The sequence below is a fragment of the Sander vitreus genome, chromosome 14 (assembly GCF_031162955.1).
Source record: "Sander vitreus isolate 19-12246 chromosome 14, sanVit1, whole genome shotgun sequence".
Lineage (NCBI taxonomy): Eukaryota > Metazoa > Chordata > Actinopteri > Perciformes > Percidae > Sander > Sander vitreus.
In genome coordinates, this window is record NC_135868.1 from 2,438,833 (window position 1) to 2,458,610 (window position 19,778).

General features: G+C 42.5%; 1 protein-coding gene across 4 annotated transcripts in view; it reads left to right on the plus strand.

The window, feature by feature from the left end:
• The window catches only part of LOC144528564 (uncharacterized), a 34,060-nt gene that overhangs the window by 4,954 nt on the left and 9,328 nt on the right, over positions 1-19,778 (plus strand). For 2 of the 4 annotated variants that reach the window (XM_078267234.1, XM_078267235.1), the window contains exon 1: positions 472-810. In XM_078267234.1, coding sequence (XP_078123360.1) covers positions 618-810 — 193 coding nt within the window. In that variant the 5' untranslated portion in view covers positions 472-617. Of the gene's footprint in view, positions 1-94; positions 98-471; positions 811-5,229; positions 5,386-12,805; positions 13,958-14,092; positions 14,768-19,778 lie in introns of those variants that run through there. The other 2 variants (XM_078267237.1, XM_078267236.1) reach the window with 2 other exon arrangements.

A 19,778-nucleotide genomic window follows, 5' to 3' on the forward strand; every position in this document is an offset into this window, starting at 1 on the left:
ACACTATACAGATCAGACCACACTATAATTTACAGAGACATAACCCACGTCACAAATCTTTGGTCTGAACTGGGCTTAACAGTATAACTAAGAGCTGGTCCAAGGCAAACCTGAGCCAGCCTACAAAGTCTCAGTAGATATATCCGACAACTATGACGAGAAGCAGAGAGAGGGAGAGGGCCCCGTGTCTGCAGCTACACACCCTTCCCCGCCGTTCTAGGCAAACTCTTTATCAACGAGGAGATTTAAGGCCCTGACACACCAAGCCGACGGCCGCTGATAGCCGCTGCTAAAAACTTGTATCTTCTGTTTGACACGTTAAAAGGAAATGGAAACAAACTACCATCATCTTTAATTTGGTTCATTGTTTTCTCCGAGCTCTGCAAGTTTCATAAAGTATTTGTCTTTCTTCAAAAGTGTGTTTTAATCATTTATATTCCTGCGTGTTTTTCTGAGGAAATCTGGAACACTTCCGGACTTTTATTTTGAAGCTCAGCAACTAATCTGCACCGGAAGCTGTAGTCTTCACTGCGGCTAACTTCACTCTTTGAACAAGATGGCGTCTAGAAGAAAGGTGTGTTAGCAGAGTCTCTTTGTTGTGTAGAGAAAGAGGTAAAATGTGTAAAGTCCAGATGCTGAGAGCGTTGGTGGAGCAGCGACTAACTGCGGCTGCTGAAGAGATATTTGGGCTGTTTGAAAGAACGATAGCAGAGTACGAGGAGGAACTTTGTCGTTCAAAAGAGGAGAACGAGCGACAACGGGAGCTACTGGACGCTGTTTTCAACCCTCAGCTTCGGTTACACAGAGCAGGTTTGGTCATTAAACCTTCAGTTGATCTTTCTCTCCTTCCTGTCATCTCTTCTCTCAGCATCGATAGGACGGATGTAAATAAGCATTTAGTCATAAGATCTATTGTAATCTTCGCTCTTTAACGGGCCTTCGCCAAACCCACCAGACTCCATGTAAATAATCAGTACTTTTATCATCGTAAAACACACTTCATTCAAAGTGGACAGAAACACAAAAAAACTATCAAAAGCCGTCTTGGTTCATCTTTCCACTGTTCCAACAATCACCACTCTGGTTTGGTTGATATTAACCCTTAATTCACCGATTTACATGTGGAGATATGCTGGTTCTATACACGCTAAAAGTACAGATTATTTACATGGAGTCTGGTGGGTTTGGTGATGGTGATTTCGGGGCTGTTTTCTACATAAACAAAGGTTCTTATTTAATAGGTATTCCCTTAGGACTGTATAGGTGATTGTTACATAGTAGTGATGTTCGCTTTGTAACACAACAGCACAGTATTGTAACTGTACACGATCCGTGCTGCCTGCACGATCCGTTCTGCGCATGCGCAAGATGTTGTACAGATTGTATAGATGATAGGCCAAGCCCCCAGGAAGAGCGTCAAGTCTAAAAGCCACCATGGGCTAAGCGGATAACGGTGGTACTGCACCCCATGGCCCAGAAAGACTTTTCACATAGTAGTAGACATAATGATTAAATCTCCTTGGTTGTCTAAATACATCCATTGTTTATTTAGATAAGCATGTAAACGATCAGGAACAACGAAAACACAATGTTTAACGTTAGTGAATATTTTAGACAATAAAACGGCGAGCTCATGAATGAGCATGTTGCTATCGGTTGCTATGACAATACAACCAAACTGTTGCTGGTGCGCAGGTCCATCGTGACGTCATGGGCCAACAATGAGGAAGATCACTGTATCCAGTTCTCTTAATACATCCATGTAATAGGCTCGTTGGAGATGAGCCAGGTCTGCGCAGAATCGATCACCGGCGATCGCCGCCCAATGCATGCTGGGTAGATTTGTGTCCGACTTGATCCCGACTTGCTCTGACGTCACGCACACGTGGGCAACGATGACCTCACGAGATCAAGGCGGCCGCAGTTCTGAGACGCAGGCAGCGCAGTTGCTTTTCACCGACTGCACGACCCAGGCGGACCCAGGGCATGCTGGGAAATGCATGCCCTCTGAGCTGATCTAACAGCTGATTGGTTCAGAATCGACTCAACATGATGTTTTATATCAACTTTTTATTGATTTTGAATTGGAGGGATTTTAACTGCTATTTGTCTGATTTAAAGGCTTATTCGGTACAGAACACCTGTTGTGTGGCTGATAGTGACGTTTAGAAGTCAGAGAGACTAAATCTGGTCAGATTACAGATCATCTCCAGTCTGTTGTTTATTAACATCAGCAACAGATCGCATGTAGAGCATTTTAACAGCTACTCTGTCATAATGAAAACAACTGGAGACGGTGTAGGAGCTGATATATGGGTCTGATAACATTTTAATATCATAAAAATGTAAACTCTGCCACACTGGATTTGTTTTCGGAATCTGCTCTGCCGTGTCACTTCTGCAATCATCTTATCACCCAAATTATTTGTGCAATGTGCATCATATGGATGGGTGCACTGCATATGGTTAACTGTAAAAGGCTTTCATTTTACATCTACGTGTATCGCATTGGCCTGATATATATCAGCTAGCCGATAAAATCAGTCTATTACTAGTGCGTGTCTGTGTGTGTGTGTCTCTTTCTGTGTGTGTCTCTGTATGTATGTGTATGTCTCTGTGCGCGTGTCTTTGTGCGTGTGTTTGTGTCTCTGTGTGTATGTTTGTGTGTCTCTGTGTGTGTGTCTCTGTATGTATGTGTGTCTCTGTGTGTGTGTCTCTGTATGTATGTGTGTCTCTGTGTGTGTGTCTATCAGAGATGGGGACTCGAGTCTGAGACTCGGACTCGAGTCGCACAAACAGCTGACTTCAGACTTGACTCGACCCAAAAGACTTCAGACTCGAGCTTCGAGACTCGTCAACAACATGTTTTCATGCAATTATTGCTTTTTAAATCTAAATGTATTCATGTATTTCTATTTTTTTTATGTCCCCTGCCCTTTGTCATAATGTGCAACGTAACACATGCGTTATGCCTTATGTGTGCGCACTCACATAAAAAAATACATTGACGATGGTGACACCAAGTCCTCCCAGAGTTGGGCCTTTTCTCATCAGTTTTGCTTTCAATAACTTGGTAAACAGAGGCAGTAAGCCAACAGCTACATGCAAGGTGTGTGGCACCAAGATAAATGATGCCAGATCAACAATGTCGAACTTCATCAGTCATCTCAAAATGCACCCAGATAGGTCAGTCACTCACACGCTAAGAAAGTGAAACATTACATTTAGCATATAACGTCACAGGTAACAAGCTAACCATCGCAAAATGTTGTGCTAATGCTGGGAACAGGCACATTGTATCTTTATAGTTAGTAGTTGCTGAGGCTCAGACATCCATGGTGCACAGGAGGGGGGACGCACGGATCCATCTCCCCAGGATCAAACACTGTGCCGGATGGGCTGGATGGGCAACATGCGTGACGCAGCGGATCCGTGCGCAAGATGCTGGCCTCACTAACCTCTCCTCCTCTGAGTCGGGTCTCCCTCGTTTCATTGAGCATACTAACTAACTGTGCTGCGTTGCGCGGGCTCTCGCGCCTCTGCGCGTTGGGGTTACTCTGCTCCTTGCTACCGTGCATTTGCGCGGCACTCAGACACTGCAAATCGTCACCAATGAAAAGGGAACTCCCTGCTGAGTTCAACGATACCTCACACAAGACTCTACGTCATACAGTTCATTAGCTGTGAAAAGGGGCGTGGCCAAAGCATAGTGTTTGGGGCAAACCTTTACCAATAAAAACGGAAGTCTCTGCTGAGTTCATTGATACCTCACATTAGACTCTACCTTAAACGGGTCACCAGTTATGAAAAGAGGCGTGGCTTAAGCATAGGGGGCGGGTCTAAACATCACCAATGAAGAAGGAACTCTCTGCTGAGTTCAATGACACCTCACACAAGATTCTACCTTAAACGGTTCAAATGTTATGAAAGGGGGCGTGGCCTGAGTACATGGGCATGGTTCAATTATAGGGGGCGGCTCAGTATCACAAGTAGACCACACATTCTTTTATGTAAATTGGATGATGTTTGTCATATAAGGCTGATTTACTGTTGCCAGCGGGGGGGGGGGGCGCTATGACCAAAAGTCAATATTGGCCTGTATATGTTCTCAGGCCTGGACTCTTGTTGATTTTGGGAAATTTCAAGCAGATATGACAGTGTACACTGAAGTTACAGCCACTTTCTCTCGTTCATCGCTAAACACTCACAGTGGCCGCCATGCCACGCCCACACCGTTTGACGAAAAGTTTTTCTTTTAATAACTTTTCATCTTTAAGGTGTTGAGATGGTACAGACCGAATTTGAAGTCCATCGGATGAAATCTCTAGAAGGAGTTCATTAAAGTATAGCACCTTGACTTTTAGGCCTACTTCCTGTTGCCACTAGGGGGCGCTATTACTTTGAGTCAATTTTGTCCAGTAAATGTCCTCAGAGTTAGAGTCTTATGAATCCTGAAAAGTTTCGAGCCAATTGGACAATCAAGTTACACCCACTTCCTGTTTCAATGGCGAAACGCACAAAATGGCCGCTCCGCCACGGCCACGCCCTATGACGAAAAGATTTTCTTTTAATAAATTTTCATCTTTAAGGTCTTAAGATGGTACAGACCAAATTTGAAGTCGATCGGATGAAATCTCTAGGAGGAGTTTGTTAAAGTACGACATGTGGAAATCGCCCAAATTGCACTAATTTCGAACTTTCAATTCAAAATGGTGCACTTCCTGTTGGGTTTAGGATATGGCTCCAATGAAGTTTTTTGTACGTCTTGACATGTTACATATGTGTACCACGTTTCGTGAGTCTACATTAAACGTACTGCAGGGTCTTAATTTATTTAATTTTGTAGGGGCCGCTAGCGAGCCATTTTTGTGCGCCTATTCCCGAAACCCTTAAAATACGTAAAGTTTCACCAGAATTGATGCGATCGCCAATTTTGGTGAGTTTTTGAGTATGTTAAGCCCCTCAAAAAGGCAATTTATTTGCCGGGAAAAAGAATAATAATTCCTTCAGTTTCAATGGCAATTCAAGTCATCTTAACCGGTACTTGGACGTAGTCATATTTTAAAATCTCCAGTTAGCTTGTAGCACTGACTTCATGTAGGGCCCTACGGAGTCTTATAGCTTTTTTAGAGTCCCTTTTTTACACTGGCCACTGAGCTAAACAACTTTTCTGAGGGAAACCTGCAATCTCTAAGCTTTAGCTGACATTAATTTCTGTCTGTGTTTCAGCTTTGCCTCCAGAGCCCCCCCCACACATTAAAGAGGAACAGGAGGAACTGTGGAGCAGTCAAGAGGGAGAGCAGCTTCAAGGGCTGGAGGAGACTGATATCACCAAGTTCCCATTCACTACTGTCCCTGTGAAGAGTGAAGATGATGAAGAGGAAGGTAGGAACAACCTTAACAGGGTTTTTAGGAGAAATAAAGGGGGCAGGAATCAAGAGCATAAAAGTTCAAGAGAACCTGGTTTATTTTAGGAGTAGGGTTCCTTTCACACTAGTCTTGCATGTCCAGACCTTCCTCTACAGTGCTGCAGGAAGGTCTGGCCAGTCCACACAGCATTCCTGGATGGGAGAAAAATATGCTCTGGTTTATTGGCATTTCTTTAAACCAGGGGTGTCAAACTCAACTCCCCTTAGGGCCACACTAGAAAATGAGAATCATATCAAGGGCCAGACATAGTTTATTGCTTTTATGTCATGGGAAAAGTCAAATATCTTTGACTGTATTGTTGCATGTCTCATATCGTCTTCTCACTTACAGTTTGGTCGACAAAAATGTCGAAGAAAATGCCAACAACATTTGGAAAAAGCATCAAAAATGTCAAAAAAAATGTTGTGAAAAGTGACAAAAATGAGGTTTGCCAAAATGTATTGTGAATCTAAATGTACATAGGGGCCGGATCAAAATTAGCCGTGGGCCTTGAGTTTGACACGTGTGCTTTAAACCAATCACAATAATCTTGGGCAGTGCTAAGCGCCAGATGGAGCAATGGTGCCTCTGCCAAATACTCTCGGGAAGGAACTTGTTTTGGTGGAACATGTTTACATTTAAAAGAACATCTATGAAAAATGTGTGTGTGTTAGGGCTGTAACGATACACCAAACCCACGATTTGATACACACCTCGATTCTTTTGGGGTGGGGGAGAGAGTTGTACTCAGTAAACGTACTACAACTTTTTTTCTGCCATATGGCATCGTTTTGTCATTGATTACATGCCACTTTGCAGTAATGCAACAGAGACCTTATTTATTGATATTGATTGGTTTCAATATTGATCGATCCAACACCAAAGATTCTTTTGTACCTTAAAATAATGTTTCCAAAATCGTTTCTGTGGTTCATTAACTTGTTCTAATGAGACATAATAGAATAATGGTAATGGTAACAGTAATGGACAATTCCGCTTCCAACCTGGAGGGGGACCGAAGAGGAAAAGTGCTGTGGTGCCTACTGTAAAGGTGCTGGTTGACAAGTAGCTAATGCTAATAAGCTAATGCTATAAAGCTAATTCTTGGTGGGTAAAATAAGATTAGGACATCGTTCAACACGCTTAGTTATTTTTAGTATGATTGTTTTGACCACAGTTAACAACTCTAGGCTAACCCATGAAATCAGTAACGTTAACTGTACACACAAACGACAAATCTAATGGTAATTTAGCCAGCTAGCACACCACTGTCTGTCTGCCTCACTCTCCCGGCGCTGCAAGGCTTCAGTCGGGATGAGAGCTGACAACAGCCCCGGGACACATCCACAGTCAGCCCCCAGCCAGCTAGCAGCCAGCCAGCTAGCAGTAATCCAAACCCGGTTAGCACTTAACTCAGGTGCTAAGGACGCTAACGGCAGTTTACTGAACCGTCGGGAAACAGACCCAGGCACACGAGTCGGAACAGCGACCATTCCTAACGTTAAACCTTTGTTAGCGCTACCGGTGTCTCCCCCCCCTTCGCTTTTAGCCGTCTTTACAGTTAGCGAAATTTGGATCTGGACAGGAAGGTTTTGTGATTGTTAGGCAAATGCTCTACCACCTGAACTACAGCAGGCTTAGGAAGCAGCACAATCGCCAAAAGTTAAAGCAGCAAGCAGCGTTGAGCGGGTTTCTAGCTTTACAAAGATGATCAAAACCACTTCAGATGGTTTAAGGCTCTATAGAAAAATTGGTGAAACCAACCACACACCTGTTTCATCACTGCTATAAGTGCAGCAAGTCCTGCGATTTCGCTCCCTTGATCGGATTTTAACCCAACTTGGTACGCATGTTCCAGTCGTGATGTCAGATGTCTCCATCAATTTTAGACAAGATTGCTGTGGCATAACTTGAGTTACAGGCATTTCCCTGATAGCGCTGCCCTTTAAGAAGTTCTTTGATTGATGGCGGCCATGTTTTTTGACAAATCTTGCTCATTAGGGGTCCAAGCCTGAGTCTGTAAGAACCGGCAGTAGCAAACTCTGACTACAGCCTAAACCGTACATGGTGGGGGGTTGCCGTTTTCAGGACTGGTCCAAAACTCATGACTCATGACCTCATGCGAAACAATTGACCCACTTCCACCACTAGGTGGCCAACTGAATCACGTGATATAGGCCACACCCATTTCCGCCTAAACTTCTATGCGTGAAAAATCAAGATTTATCAAAAACCTACTTTTTCGATTTCCTCCTAAACCGTGCAACCAATCTGCACGAAACTTGGAAAGTAGTATCTCCAGACCGACCTGACAAAAAGTTATTAAAAGAATTTTTATAGGATAAGAATTGCGCATATTCCGCACGAACAAATTTGTGTAGCTAACTATGAAAAAAACAACTTTGCCATATCTCGGCCAAAATAAATGCTATCAATGCCAAACTTTAGAGGTCCCCCACGCTTTTTTCGAAAATTGGTTACTAGGGGGTGCTACAAGTACAAAATTTATATCTCATGAACGGCTCATCCGATTTTTACAAAATTTGTGAGGCCAACCCTAGAGTGGGGTACTGAGGGGTCAAAGTGGGCGTGGCCTATGGGACCCAAATCTCGATTCACCATTTACACTAATGTGAACAACTTGTGGGTCATGGACCACACCTACCAAAAATGACACATGTGCACCACTAGGTGGCGCTATAATGTTTTTTTGCCTTTAACTCCCACATTACACATCGCACATTGGAAATCGTTACATCCACGTATTCCTTGAATCAAGCTGAATCACATGCTATAGGCCACACCCATTTCTGCTTTAAATATTATTCGCAATATCGCGCAATGCGCAAAACCAACTTTTCTGAACTCGTCCTAGGCCGCGCGAAGGATCAGCATGAAACCTGGTACGTAGCATCTCCAGATGGACGTGACCAAAAGTTACTCAAAGAATGTTGCTACGTTAAAGTATGCGCATTTGACGACCAAACTAATTTTCATAGCTAGCTACCACACACGTATCATATCATATCTCGGCCAAATTAAATGTTATCAGCAAAGAACTTGAGATCATTGTTCAACATCCCACTATGATGCTCTGTACCAAATTTGGCAAAGATCGGCCTTTAGGGGGGCGCTATAAGCAATGTTTATTTGTTTTGGCCAATAACTCATTGCATTTAAATGGGAAATTTGCAATTGCAATATCTCTCTCACAGTAAATGCAATCAACACGAAACTTGTGATGCTCGTTCAGCATGCCGCTCTAAGGCTCTGTACCAAATTTGGTTGTTTAACTGTTTTTCACATTATGCAAATTAGCTTTTATGCCTTTCTGTCGCCACTGAAGTGCAGCAACACACTAACAATTGAGGGACTCAAGGAAGGACCAAGCAACGGCAACTCATTGAGGTCCTTTGTAGCGAAAGGAGAGGCAACGTCAGCTTGCAGTTTAACTACAACACTAGAGTCCGACCAATATATCGGCGGGCCGATATTAGGCATTTCCCGAACTATCGATATCAGCATTTATAATGGACGATAATTTTTTCCTTTTTTTTAATATTCATTCATCACAATCACTTATAATGACAAATAAATGATTCTGATAAATTAATATTTAAAAAATAAAATAAAAATGGACGAAACACAACGGACTTCAACCATGTTCTGAGTGTTGGCGGTGCATAGTTTGTCCACCAGAGGGTGCTCTACAATGTCCCTGTTGGCAACACTTTTTTTTGTGTTTTTGTTCACAGGACTTTAAGTTTCATATCTTGAGTTTGTATTTTTATACATTTTATTTATCAGAACTTTAATATATTTTGATGTTCCTCTGTTGTGACAGTAAAACAAGTTTATTTTAAAACTGCATTATCATTGTTATAGTGAGGACTCTTAAATAACTACAAATAACTAGTGTTAGGGAAATCTGTTTGTTTTGTTACGCGTTTCTGGATTTAAAAAAATATATATATCAGCCAAAATATCGGAATGCCTTTGACCTTTTAACCACCTTTCCACTTTTATAAAGCAGTGTCAACTTGCCAGTGCTTCTCAACATGACAACTGACAAGGGGCTGAGAGATGTAAAAAGGCATTGTTGAGGCTGTAACTGTGACTCAAGCATGTTTGCCGGCCCTTGAAGTGTCCCTCTCAACCCGGTTCTGATTTTCGCTGGCCCTCCTGGTTGTCCTCAGCGCACATAGGGCTAATAAAGCAAAGGTGGTCAGCTCCAATTAGCAGCAAGAGTGAAACACAGCTGAAGGGGTGTAAAGGCAAGTCTTTGAAGTGCTTGTGCCTTTTCTCAAGGGTGGCCACTGGATACTTACTTTCAGCTAGCCCAAAGCAAGGGAGGTGAAGGCATTGACTATCTGGAAGGATTTCTGTGGCTGCACTACAGAGGGAATTGGAAAGAGACTGAGGCACCATGAAGAGTCTGGGTGTCCTTAAGGATGGTTGAGCCATCATCTAAGACCGCCTAGTCTATTTTGTTTTTTATCATGCTGGAGGATGACTCTGCTGACCTTTATGGGAACACCAGTGGAGTCGGAAGGTTCCTCTAGGTAAAGGTTTTTGGTGTCTGAGCTAACCAGGCAGGTACCTTCCGTCACACTCTTAGTGTTGACTTTATGTAGAATCTGTAGGTGTTTACCTTTACATATGTTGCATTTGTCAGGGTACATTTCAGCGTGCTGATTGATGTGATCTTCCACATCGGCAACAGTACTTGTTTGTCTTTAGTCAAGTCTATAACTTAAGTCTCATCAAAGCATTTAAAGGTGGCGGTGTTGGCTGAGGAAATTATCCTCTGAATCACAGAATTTCGGTGTGGTACCAGTTGGTTGCTGGTCCCTAAGCTTGTAAAATTGCAGGGGTTTGATACCTGGGGTATGCATGGGTGGCTGGCTGATTCTGCAGGAGAGACGTTTCGTCATAATGACTAAAGGTCAGGGGTGTGAATTGAGGAGGAGGCACAGATAGCTGTTGTCAGTGGGGGTTGTCTTACTGAAGCTGACAGTGTTTGCTCTTTTAAAAGCTGTAATTTACACCATCATCTTATCCATCATGTTAGCATCACAGTCTCTTTAGAGTACATAACACTCTGGGCTTGAGGAGTCAAGGTGCATGTCGTTAACCTTGACGGGCATCGCTATACAACCCTTTCATGCTGTAGAGTCTGGCTCCTTCCTGTCTCTAGCCTGACTGCACAGTGATCAACGGTAGGGACACTGCCTGGCTGAACATGCTGTGTGGGAGAAAGAGGTAATACCTGTTGGGGAGAGCTTAGCTCTCTCTGCAGGCTTAGATAAGCAATAGTCTCTCCCTGGCCAACTTGGCATCGTAAAAAGGTTGCAGGGGGAAGTCCACACTGTGTGGCAAATGAGTATTTGACGATATTTTCCAAGATCTATTGTAAGGTGAAGGATTCGATTAAAGGGTTTGCCCCTACAGGCTGTTGCTCATCAATAGGGTGAGTATTAGGTGTCCTAGTCTCATCAGGGGTAAAGCCCCTTTCATCGAAGGTATACTGTAATCCCAATATAGTATAGTGTGTATATATAGTATAAAAATAACACTGATTGCTCCATTAAGTTGCAATAAAAACAGACATCCATGTCATTTACATAGGAGAATGTCAACTTTGTCCAAATACAACAGTCTTACTAGAAATATAAAGGTACAACTAAAGTAACAGCATTAGGAGGCCACATGGTGATTAGATTAGCTCTGCATCAACAAAAGTCTCACCAAAACACAGTTAAAGCATCAAATGATGTCCAGATCAGACAACAATGACACGTTTTACTCACGGTTTATCAGAAAAGTCCACTTTGCACTCTGTTATTCTGACAAGTCGCTTGTTATGCCTCTTAATTCGGCTATATGTAACTTTCAGTTTGTGTTGATTCTAGCGGCCGCTTTGGACACAAGTGGTTGTATTTTTAACACATCTGCTGTCGTAAAGGTCTTTTCTTTACGGTGCTCTATTGCCCACTGTATTACTGAGTTAGCATTACCGGGAGGTCATATAGTCGCGATGAATGTTTTGCTCAGACAGTAAATCATTAATTTACAATAAGAGAATACATTACAGATGCATCGTTGCATTTCAAGTGTTGCTTACGGTTAGTTAGCCTACTTACCTGAGGCCTATTCTGGGTGGGTTTGGAATCATATACAATCCCGTCATTGTCTCCATCTGTTTAAAGCCCCACCGAAGTTGACTCGCGGTTTTGCCTGTCGTCACTTTCCCTTTTTAGCTTTTAGTTGTTCTTCATTTAATTTCATTCACCTGGCTGGATACGCTAACACAGGCGTTTCCGGTGTTACAAAAAAATCTGTGACCCTTCAGAATGTTACTGTTGCGCCGTCTACCTGCCATAAATCATTCTGTGACTACGCTGGAAGAATTTAACCTGAGCAACGGCACTAATAAAAACTACCTAAAAATAGCCTTCTTTTCACTGTTAGTCTTGTTTGCTGCTCATTTAAGATCATAATATGAAAAATGACAAAGATGATAAAGTTACATATAGTCACTGTAATTACCGACTGCGCCCACTTTGTGCTCAACAGCGCAGTTGCATTATTTCACCACAAGAGGGCCCTAATATGTCAGTCAACAGCCTTTCCAACAGTTTCCAAGGCTGAAAAGGAAGACTAATAGTGTAGATGTAACCTAAGTAACTGACTGAACAACCAGGATTTCTTTATAACAATCACAATCCAGGTGATAAGATACAGTTCCACAACATTTCTCTGTATGTGTTTCCTGCAGATGTTGAGCAGCTGTTGGTGGTTAAAGAAGAGGTTCCCCCTGATTTTTATTTATAGTATCAAATCATAACAAAAGTTATCTCAAGACACTTTACAGATAGAGTAGGTCTAGACCACACTCCATAATTTTATTAATTAAATAATAAGACCCAACAATTCCAGTAATTCCCCCAAGAGCAAGCATTTAGTGTGACAGTGGTGAGGAAAAACTCCCTTTTAGGAAGAAACCTCGGACAGACCCAGGCTCTTGGTAGGCGGTGTCTGACGGTACTGCTTGGGGGTGTGATGAACAGTGGCAATAACAGTCACAATAAACATAATGGAACAGTGACTATAGTGGTTGTAGTAGTTCATGGCATAGCAGGGCACTGCAGGGCATTACAGGATGTAGCATGGCACAGCAGAGCATAGCTGAACGTAGCAGGATGCAGCAGGGCACCGCAGAGCGTAGCAAGGTTTAGCAGGGAGTGCAGCAGGACCACGGCGACAGCTGCAACCATGATTTTGGTGCCACCCTAATCCAAGGAAACATGCTGGGCGAAAAAAATAAATAAATAAGGACTCCGGGGAATAAGCTCCCCAGAGCATTTCTCAACATTTCTCTATGTGTTTCCTGCAGATGTTGAGCAGCTGTTGGTGGTTAAAGGAGAGGTTTCCCCTAAGCAGCAGCAGTGTAGCTCCAGTGTGGACCAGCAGGAGCCAGAGCCCCCCCCACACATTAAAGAGGAACAGGAGGAACTGTGGCGCAGTCAGGAGGGAGAGCAGCTTCAAGGGCTGGAGGAGGCTGATATTATCAAGTTCCCATTCACTCCTGTCCCTGTGAAGAGTGAAGATGATGAAGAGAAAGCTCAGTCCTCACAGCTTCATCAAAGACAAACTATACACATGGAAACAGAAGCTGATGGAGAGGACTGTGGAGGACCAGAACCAGCCAGGTACTCACATCCACTTTTACAACCAGAGACTGAAGACCAGACTGGAGACTCTTCTGAACCTGAGACTGATGACAGTGCTGATTGGAAGGAGACCAGAGAACCTCAGTCAGCTTTAAACTCTCTGAAACATGATTCAAGATATAAGAAAACATTCAGCTGCTCTGAGTGTGGGAGAAGATTTGGCCGCAAGTCACATCTGAAGAGACACATGATGACTCACACAGGAGAAAAACCTTTCAGCTGCTCTGAGTGTGATAAAGCTTTCACTGAAAGTGGACACCTGAAGGCACACATGAGAATCCACACAGGGGAAAAGCCTTTCAGCTGCTCAGTTTGTGAGAAATCTTTTACAGAGAGAGGAAGTTTACGGATACACATTAGAATCCACACAGGAGAAAAACCTTTCAGCTGCTCAGTTTGTAAGAAATCTTTTACAGAGAAAGGAAGTTTACGGAAACACATTAGAATCCACACAGGAGAAAAACCTTTCAGCTGCTCAGTTTGTAAGAAATCTTTTACAGAGATAGGAACTTTAAGGTTACACATGGCTGTAGTCCACACAGGAGAGAAAAGATTCAGCTGCAGTGTTTGTAACAAAAGATTTGCCTGGCGTTCTGATGTCAAAACACATAGATGTGTTGGCGCGATGGAAACAGAAGCTGATGGAGAGGACTGTGGAGAACCAGAACCAGCCAGGAACTCACATCCACTTTTACAACCAGAGACTGAAGACCAGACTGGAGACTCTTCTGAACCTGAGACTGATGACAGTGCTGATTGGAAGGAGACCAGAGAACCTCAGTCAGCTTTAAACTCTCTGAAACATGATTTAAGACGTAAGAAAACATTTAGCTGCTAAAAGTACTGACTAAACAGTTTAAATAGTAGCTAAAAGTACTGACTAAACAGTTGAAATAGTAGCAAAAAGTACTGACTAAACAGTTGTCTGTATTTGATTTTGTTTCCTGCAGATGTTGAACAGCTGTTGGTGGTTAAAGAAGAGGTTCCCCCTGAGCAGCAGGAGTGTAGCTCCAGTGTGGACCAGCAGGAGCCAGAGCTCCAACCAAACATTAAAGAGGAACAAGAGCAACTGTGGAGCAGTCAGGAGGGAGAGCAGATTCAAGGGCTGGAGGAGGCTGATATCAAGTTCCCGTTCACTCCTGTCCCTGTGAAGAGTGTAGATGATGAAGAGAAAGCTCAGTCCTCACAGCTTCATCAAAGACAAACTATACACATGGAAACAGAAGCTGATGGAGAGGACTGTGGAGGACCAGAACCAGCCAGGAACTCACATCCACTTTTACAACCAGAGACTGAAGACCAGACTAGAGACTCTTCTGAACCGGAGACTGATGACAGTGCTGATTGGAAGGAGACCAGAGAACCTCAGTCAGCTTTAAACTCTCTGAAACATGATTCAAGATGTAAGAAAACATTCAGCTGCTCTGAGTGTGGGAGAAGATTTGGCCGCAAGGAAAATCTGAAGAAACACATGAAAATCCACACAGGAGAAAAACCTTTTAGCTGCTCTGAGTGTGATAAAGCTTTCACTAATAATGGAACCTTGAAGAACCACATGATGACTCACACAGGAGAGAAACCTTTCAGCTGTTCAGTCTGTAAGAAATCTTTTACACAGAGTGGAGATTTACAGAGACACACAAGAATCCACACAGGAGAGAAGCCTTTTCAGCTGCTCTGAGTGTGGTAGAGCTTTTACTGATAGTGGAACCCTGAAGAAACACATGAAAACTCACACAGGAGAAAAACCTTTCAGCTGCTCAGTCTGTAAGAAATCGTTTACACGGCGTGGAGGTTTAAAGTCACACATGGCAGTCCACACAGGAGAGAAACCTTTCAGCTGCAGTGTTTGTAACAAAAGATTTGCCTGGCGTTCTGATGTCAAAAGACATAAATGTGTTGGTCGGATGGAAACCAAAGTTGATGGAGAGGACTGTGGAGGACCAGAACCAGCCAGGAACTCACATCCACTTTTACAACCAGAGACTGAAGACCAGACTGGAGACTCTTCTGAACCTGAGACTGGTGACATGGAATAACGTTTGTGCCTTTTAAGTCCAAGCAAAACCTCATGTATCAAAGAAAAATCTTTATGTATCAACATCTAGATAGAAGACATTGTATTGTGTGGTAGGAAAAAATACACTCTTATTTTAAATATTTAATATATAAACTAAGGAGGTCATATATTTCAGAAAGAATAAACCCACACATACACTTGTCTTTATTAACAACTCTCCAGTTGAAATTGTCAACACCTTTAATTTCTTAGGCATCCACATCTCAGACTCCCTCACATGGTCCTTCCATATCAGGTGTGCCATTAAGAAGGCACATCAGAGGCTTTATTTTCTGAGGTGTCTCAAGAAATATGGTATGTCCCTTAACATTCTACAGGACTTTTACCGCTGTACAATTGAGTATATGAGTATATTGACAGGCAACATTGTAGTGTGGTTTGGCAGGGCTTCTTCACAATCTTCTGACAGAATTAATCAAAACTGCATCTAAAATCATTGGGGTTACACTTGAACCGCTCCAACACATTTACTGGAAACGCAGCACTAAGAAAGCAGGAGGTATTATGCAGGATTCTAGTCATCCTGCATACAATCTCTTCTCCCACCTTTCTATCAGGGAGACGTTTGCAGAGCATCCCAACGTGCACAACACGTTTTAGGGATAGTTTTTACCCCCAGGTAATAAGGTTACTGAATGATAGCACAACAGGAAGGAGAGCTGTGGTCTAAACTTAGTCACTATGTATACTGTGCTGGATATTTCTAGAAGTTTCTAAATGCTATTTATGTTATTTTTAATTGTTCCTATTGACTGGTGCTGAGAGAGAGCTAAGGCACATTGTATTTCAGTGCTGTGGTACTTCGTACTAATAATAATTCACTGCGGCTAACGTCACACTTAGAAGAAGATGGCGTCTACCAGAAACGTGTGTTAGCAGAGTGTCTGATCTTGAGACTGGTGACATGGAATAACGTTTGTGCCTTTAAGTCCAAGCAAAACCTCTCAAGTATCAAAGAAAAATCTTTATGTATCAACATCTAGATAGAAGACAGTGTATTGTGTGGTAGGAATAAACTCTTATTTTAAATATTTTATTAGATATTGTTTTGTCTTGTAATGTCTGTCATATAATCAATTATAATCAATAAATCAGACAAATGTAACCACCTGATATTTTATAGCGTCCACACATATATTCACTTCTTTCTAAGTAACGTATGTTTAGCAATATTCACTATTAATCATGTATCAATATGGGAGTTTATTCAATACACATTGGGTTCATGTTATAATTTTGTGTGTCATGTTTAAGCACAATTTAGGCCCAGCAGTCTCTGAGAGGAGACTTTTCTCTCTGTGTCAGGGAGACAGGAAGTCTATCTTTAGTTTAAACAAGGGAGATGTGAGGGAGGTAGCATAGGGAAGTTAGCCTAGCATGGTGTTTCCTGTCAGGGAGAGGAGGAGTTTTCTCTTTGAAGCAAAGCTGAGATGGACATATGATCTGTATAAAACTATAAAAACTCACTTGTGCATTGCTATGTTCCAAGGTAATATGATCAGTTACACCAAAATGAATATGGTCTTTTGACATGTATAGTGTCTCCTATGCCACTAATTGGGCCATGGTAAAGCTAATAAAGTAAAGAAATATAATCATTTGATATGACCGGTGTGGTACACCAGGACATGCTGAGTACCCTCCAGGATGAAATAAAGTGAAATCATTTGAAGTAAACCATCTGTTGACTAGCATGTATGTTAGTAGTTATTGTCTGGGTCACAACGACCTAGGTGTACTTAAGAAAAGGAAGAAGAGAGGACTGTTAGAAGTAAAAATATCATCATATGAGGTAACTGTGGGCGTGAATGTGTCAAACTGACACCGCCCAAAACGCTGTATAAGAAGAGAGTCATATGAAACTTAGATTCAGTTGTCTATTCGACTGACTATCACCGGTGGTCAGTTGATGTGTCTGAGGCAGCTCGGTTTGTTTGTTAAAATGTAAGAAATAAATCTGCATGGAGTGAATATCAACAGTCTCTGGAGTCTTCATGAGGCCTGTACTATGAAGCAAGATTTGGCGTTAACGAGGTAACTTCAAGTTCAACCCAGGGTTTTGTGTATCCCGACAGTGGATCATTTGTTACTGGGTTAAATCGCTGTGGTAACTTATGCTGAACACTTAACCGCTCGGGAGCAGGTTATGTTGGAGATTAGAGATCAACTGGGGTAAAAGCACCGCCTAATGACCAATCAATACTCGAAATTCGCCCTTTTGTAATCAGAATGGGTCACCTACATGATTTGTGCAGATCTGATGAGAAAAATATTTGGGGGGTCGAGACTAGAGGGTATTAGAGGTGTTCTTCTCAAAGCCCTGGAACATTAAATTTAAAAAATCAGGGTGCAAAGTTTGTCAAAAGGGAGGTAGGGAGAGTTAGAAAATAATACTTGTGTTTAGAATAATAGCAGTGTGTTTAAAAAAGTAAATAATGCTCAGAATCCTTAGAATAGCTTTTAATTCCATAATATCAATGCATTGGGAACACTGCACATTCAATTCCAAATCAAAACATGACCAAAAGTGATCAGGTTTGTGTTCTACCTTTACAGAAAGTGAAGAAAAAGGAATATTAGGCTGTTTTTCTTTACAAACTTAAACATTTACTATATAAACTGAAAAAATGTCTCAAGGGTTTGCTTTACTTTGAATCACTGCACTAATATTTAGTTGCATAGACTGTCTTGCCAATCTAAACGAGATTCTTCCAATTTGGTGGAACGCCATTTACTTTCAAGTTTTCGTGAGATTTGTTTTAATTTGGGAGTTTGGGAGTTCTACCTTTTCAAGCAACGAGGAAATCCTGTGGGGAAGTGGGGACTCGCCAGGTGTAGAGGTAGCCATGGAACTGGCGTTAACGATTCAAATTGTTTGGGTACAGACCTGGATAGGATGACTGAGCTCTGTTAACTCTTTCTACAGTATATTGCAACACCTCCCCCTTTAGTGATTCTATCTTGACGGAAAAAATGTTATAGTTGGGGATTGACATTTTATAATAATTGAGTTATTAGTGTGCTTCCTGAGCCAGGATTCAGATACAGCAAGAATATCAGGGTTGGCTGAAAGAGCAAGCGAGGTGAATAAATCAAATTTAGGAAGCAGACTTCTGATATTAAGTTGCATAAAGCCGAGATTTTTGCGATTGCAGAAATCAGTGAATGAAAGCACCTGGGGAGTAGGGAAGGTATTGGGTCCTGGGTTCGGCTCTATGTCTCCTGATGAGCAAAGGAGCAGCAGGATGAGTATGTGACCCATAGCTTCAAAAACTGGACGATTAGTGCGGTTAGTGGAGTGAAATAAAGTTATGGGTTTGTGGGTGTAGTGAAGGAAATGAAGGGCCGCGAGGGGAATGACAGGGTGAAAGGTTAATGTGGGTAAGCCTAGGTATTCAGTAACAATGAAGGAGGTTGAATCACTGGACAGGTTAGATAAACAACGGTATGTCTCTGAGGATACATACAGAGGGACAGTGGGGTTATTGGTGTTATTATGCAAGGAGTTAAGGAGTCTACAGGGAAGTAAAACGAAGGAGGTAAACAGAAGCAGCAATACACGAGGCATAATAAGTGTGGAGATATCAAGCAAACAATCACTATTAATAGCAAATAATGAGCAGAGTCAGTGTTCAGGCTTAGCTTAGGCCTGGGAGATAAACAGATGAGATACCGTGTGAGCTGAATTGTAGCAGAGTTCCGGAGTTGTAGCAGAGACAGTAGTCCGGGGGAGAGTCAGTGAAGAGAAGCAGACACTGTCCAGGGTACAATGTTGTTATTATCCACCTCGTGTGGGCCTGTGGGCACCGGAGGTAGCTGCTAATGGCGGCTAGTTAGCTAGCTAACTAGCTCAGGGTTGGCAATGCAAAGAGAGTGTAACACAACTAGTCCAGAAGAATAGGTCCATGTGAGCTGAATCGTAGCAGAGTTCCGTAATTGTAGTAGAGAGAGTAGTCCATACTCTGGCTATCACCAGACCATTGAACATTAGTCTGGGGAGTCTGCTCTGTATTTTCTACTGCACAAGAGGCATGATCAACGAGCATAGTTCAAATGACAATGTATGGAAGTGGATAGTCCTCAACCAATCAGACCAACGATCCGGTTGACGTAGCAACGACAGTGGCATCAACGGGTTGCTGCACTTCGGTGGCAGCTATGTTGAATATAAATAAAAAGCTGCTTGGTCGCTTCTCTATCGTCATTGTGTTAAACCTGTCAATAGCGCGCCAGGTGGATAAGCCAGATAGTAATTGGTTCCCGCAAAATTGTGAACTGAAGCAGGCTAGATAAACGTACATGTTTCCAGCCTGAGCTGCAGGGCGAAATCAAATTGCCGGCAGATCAGGCTGGGTTTACTCAGTCTAAGTAGTCCGGGGAAAAGTCAGTGAAAAAGGCAGACGCTCGCCAAGGTACAAAGATTGTCGTCTGCCTCATGTAGGCCTGTGGACAGCGCGGGTAGCTGCTAACGGCGTTTTTTTTTTTTTTTTAAACAGCGATTGCTAGCTAACTAGCTCGGGGTCGGTGATGCAGAGAGAGTGTAACAAAAGTAATCC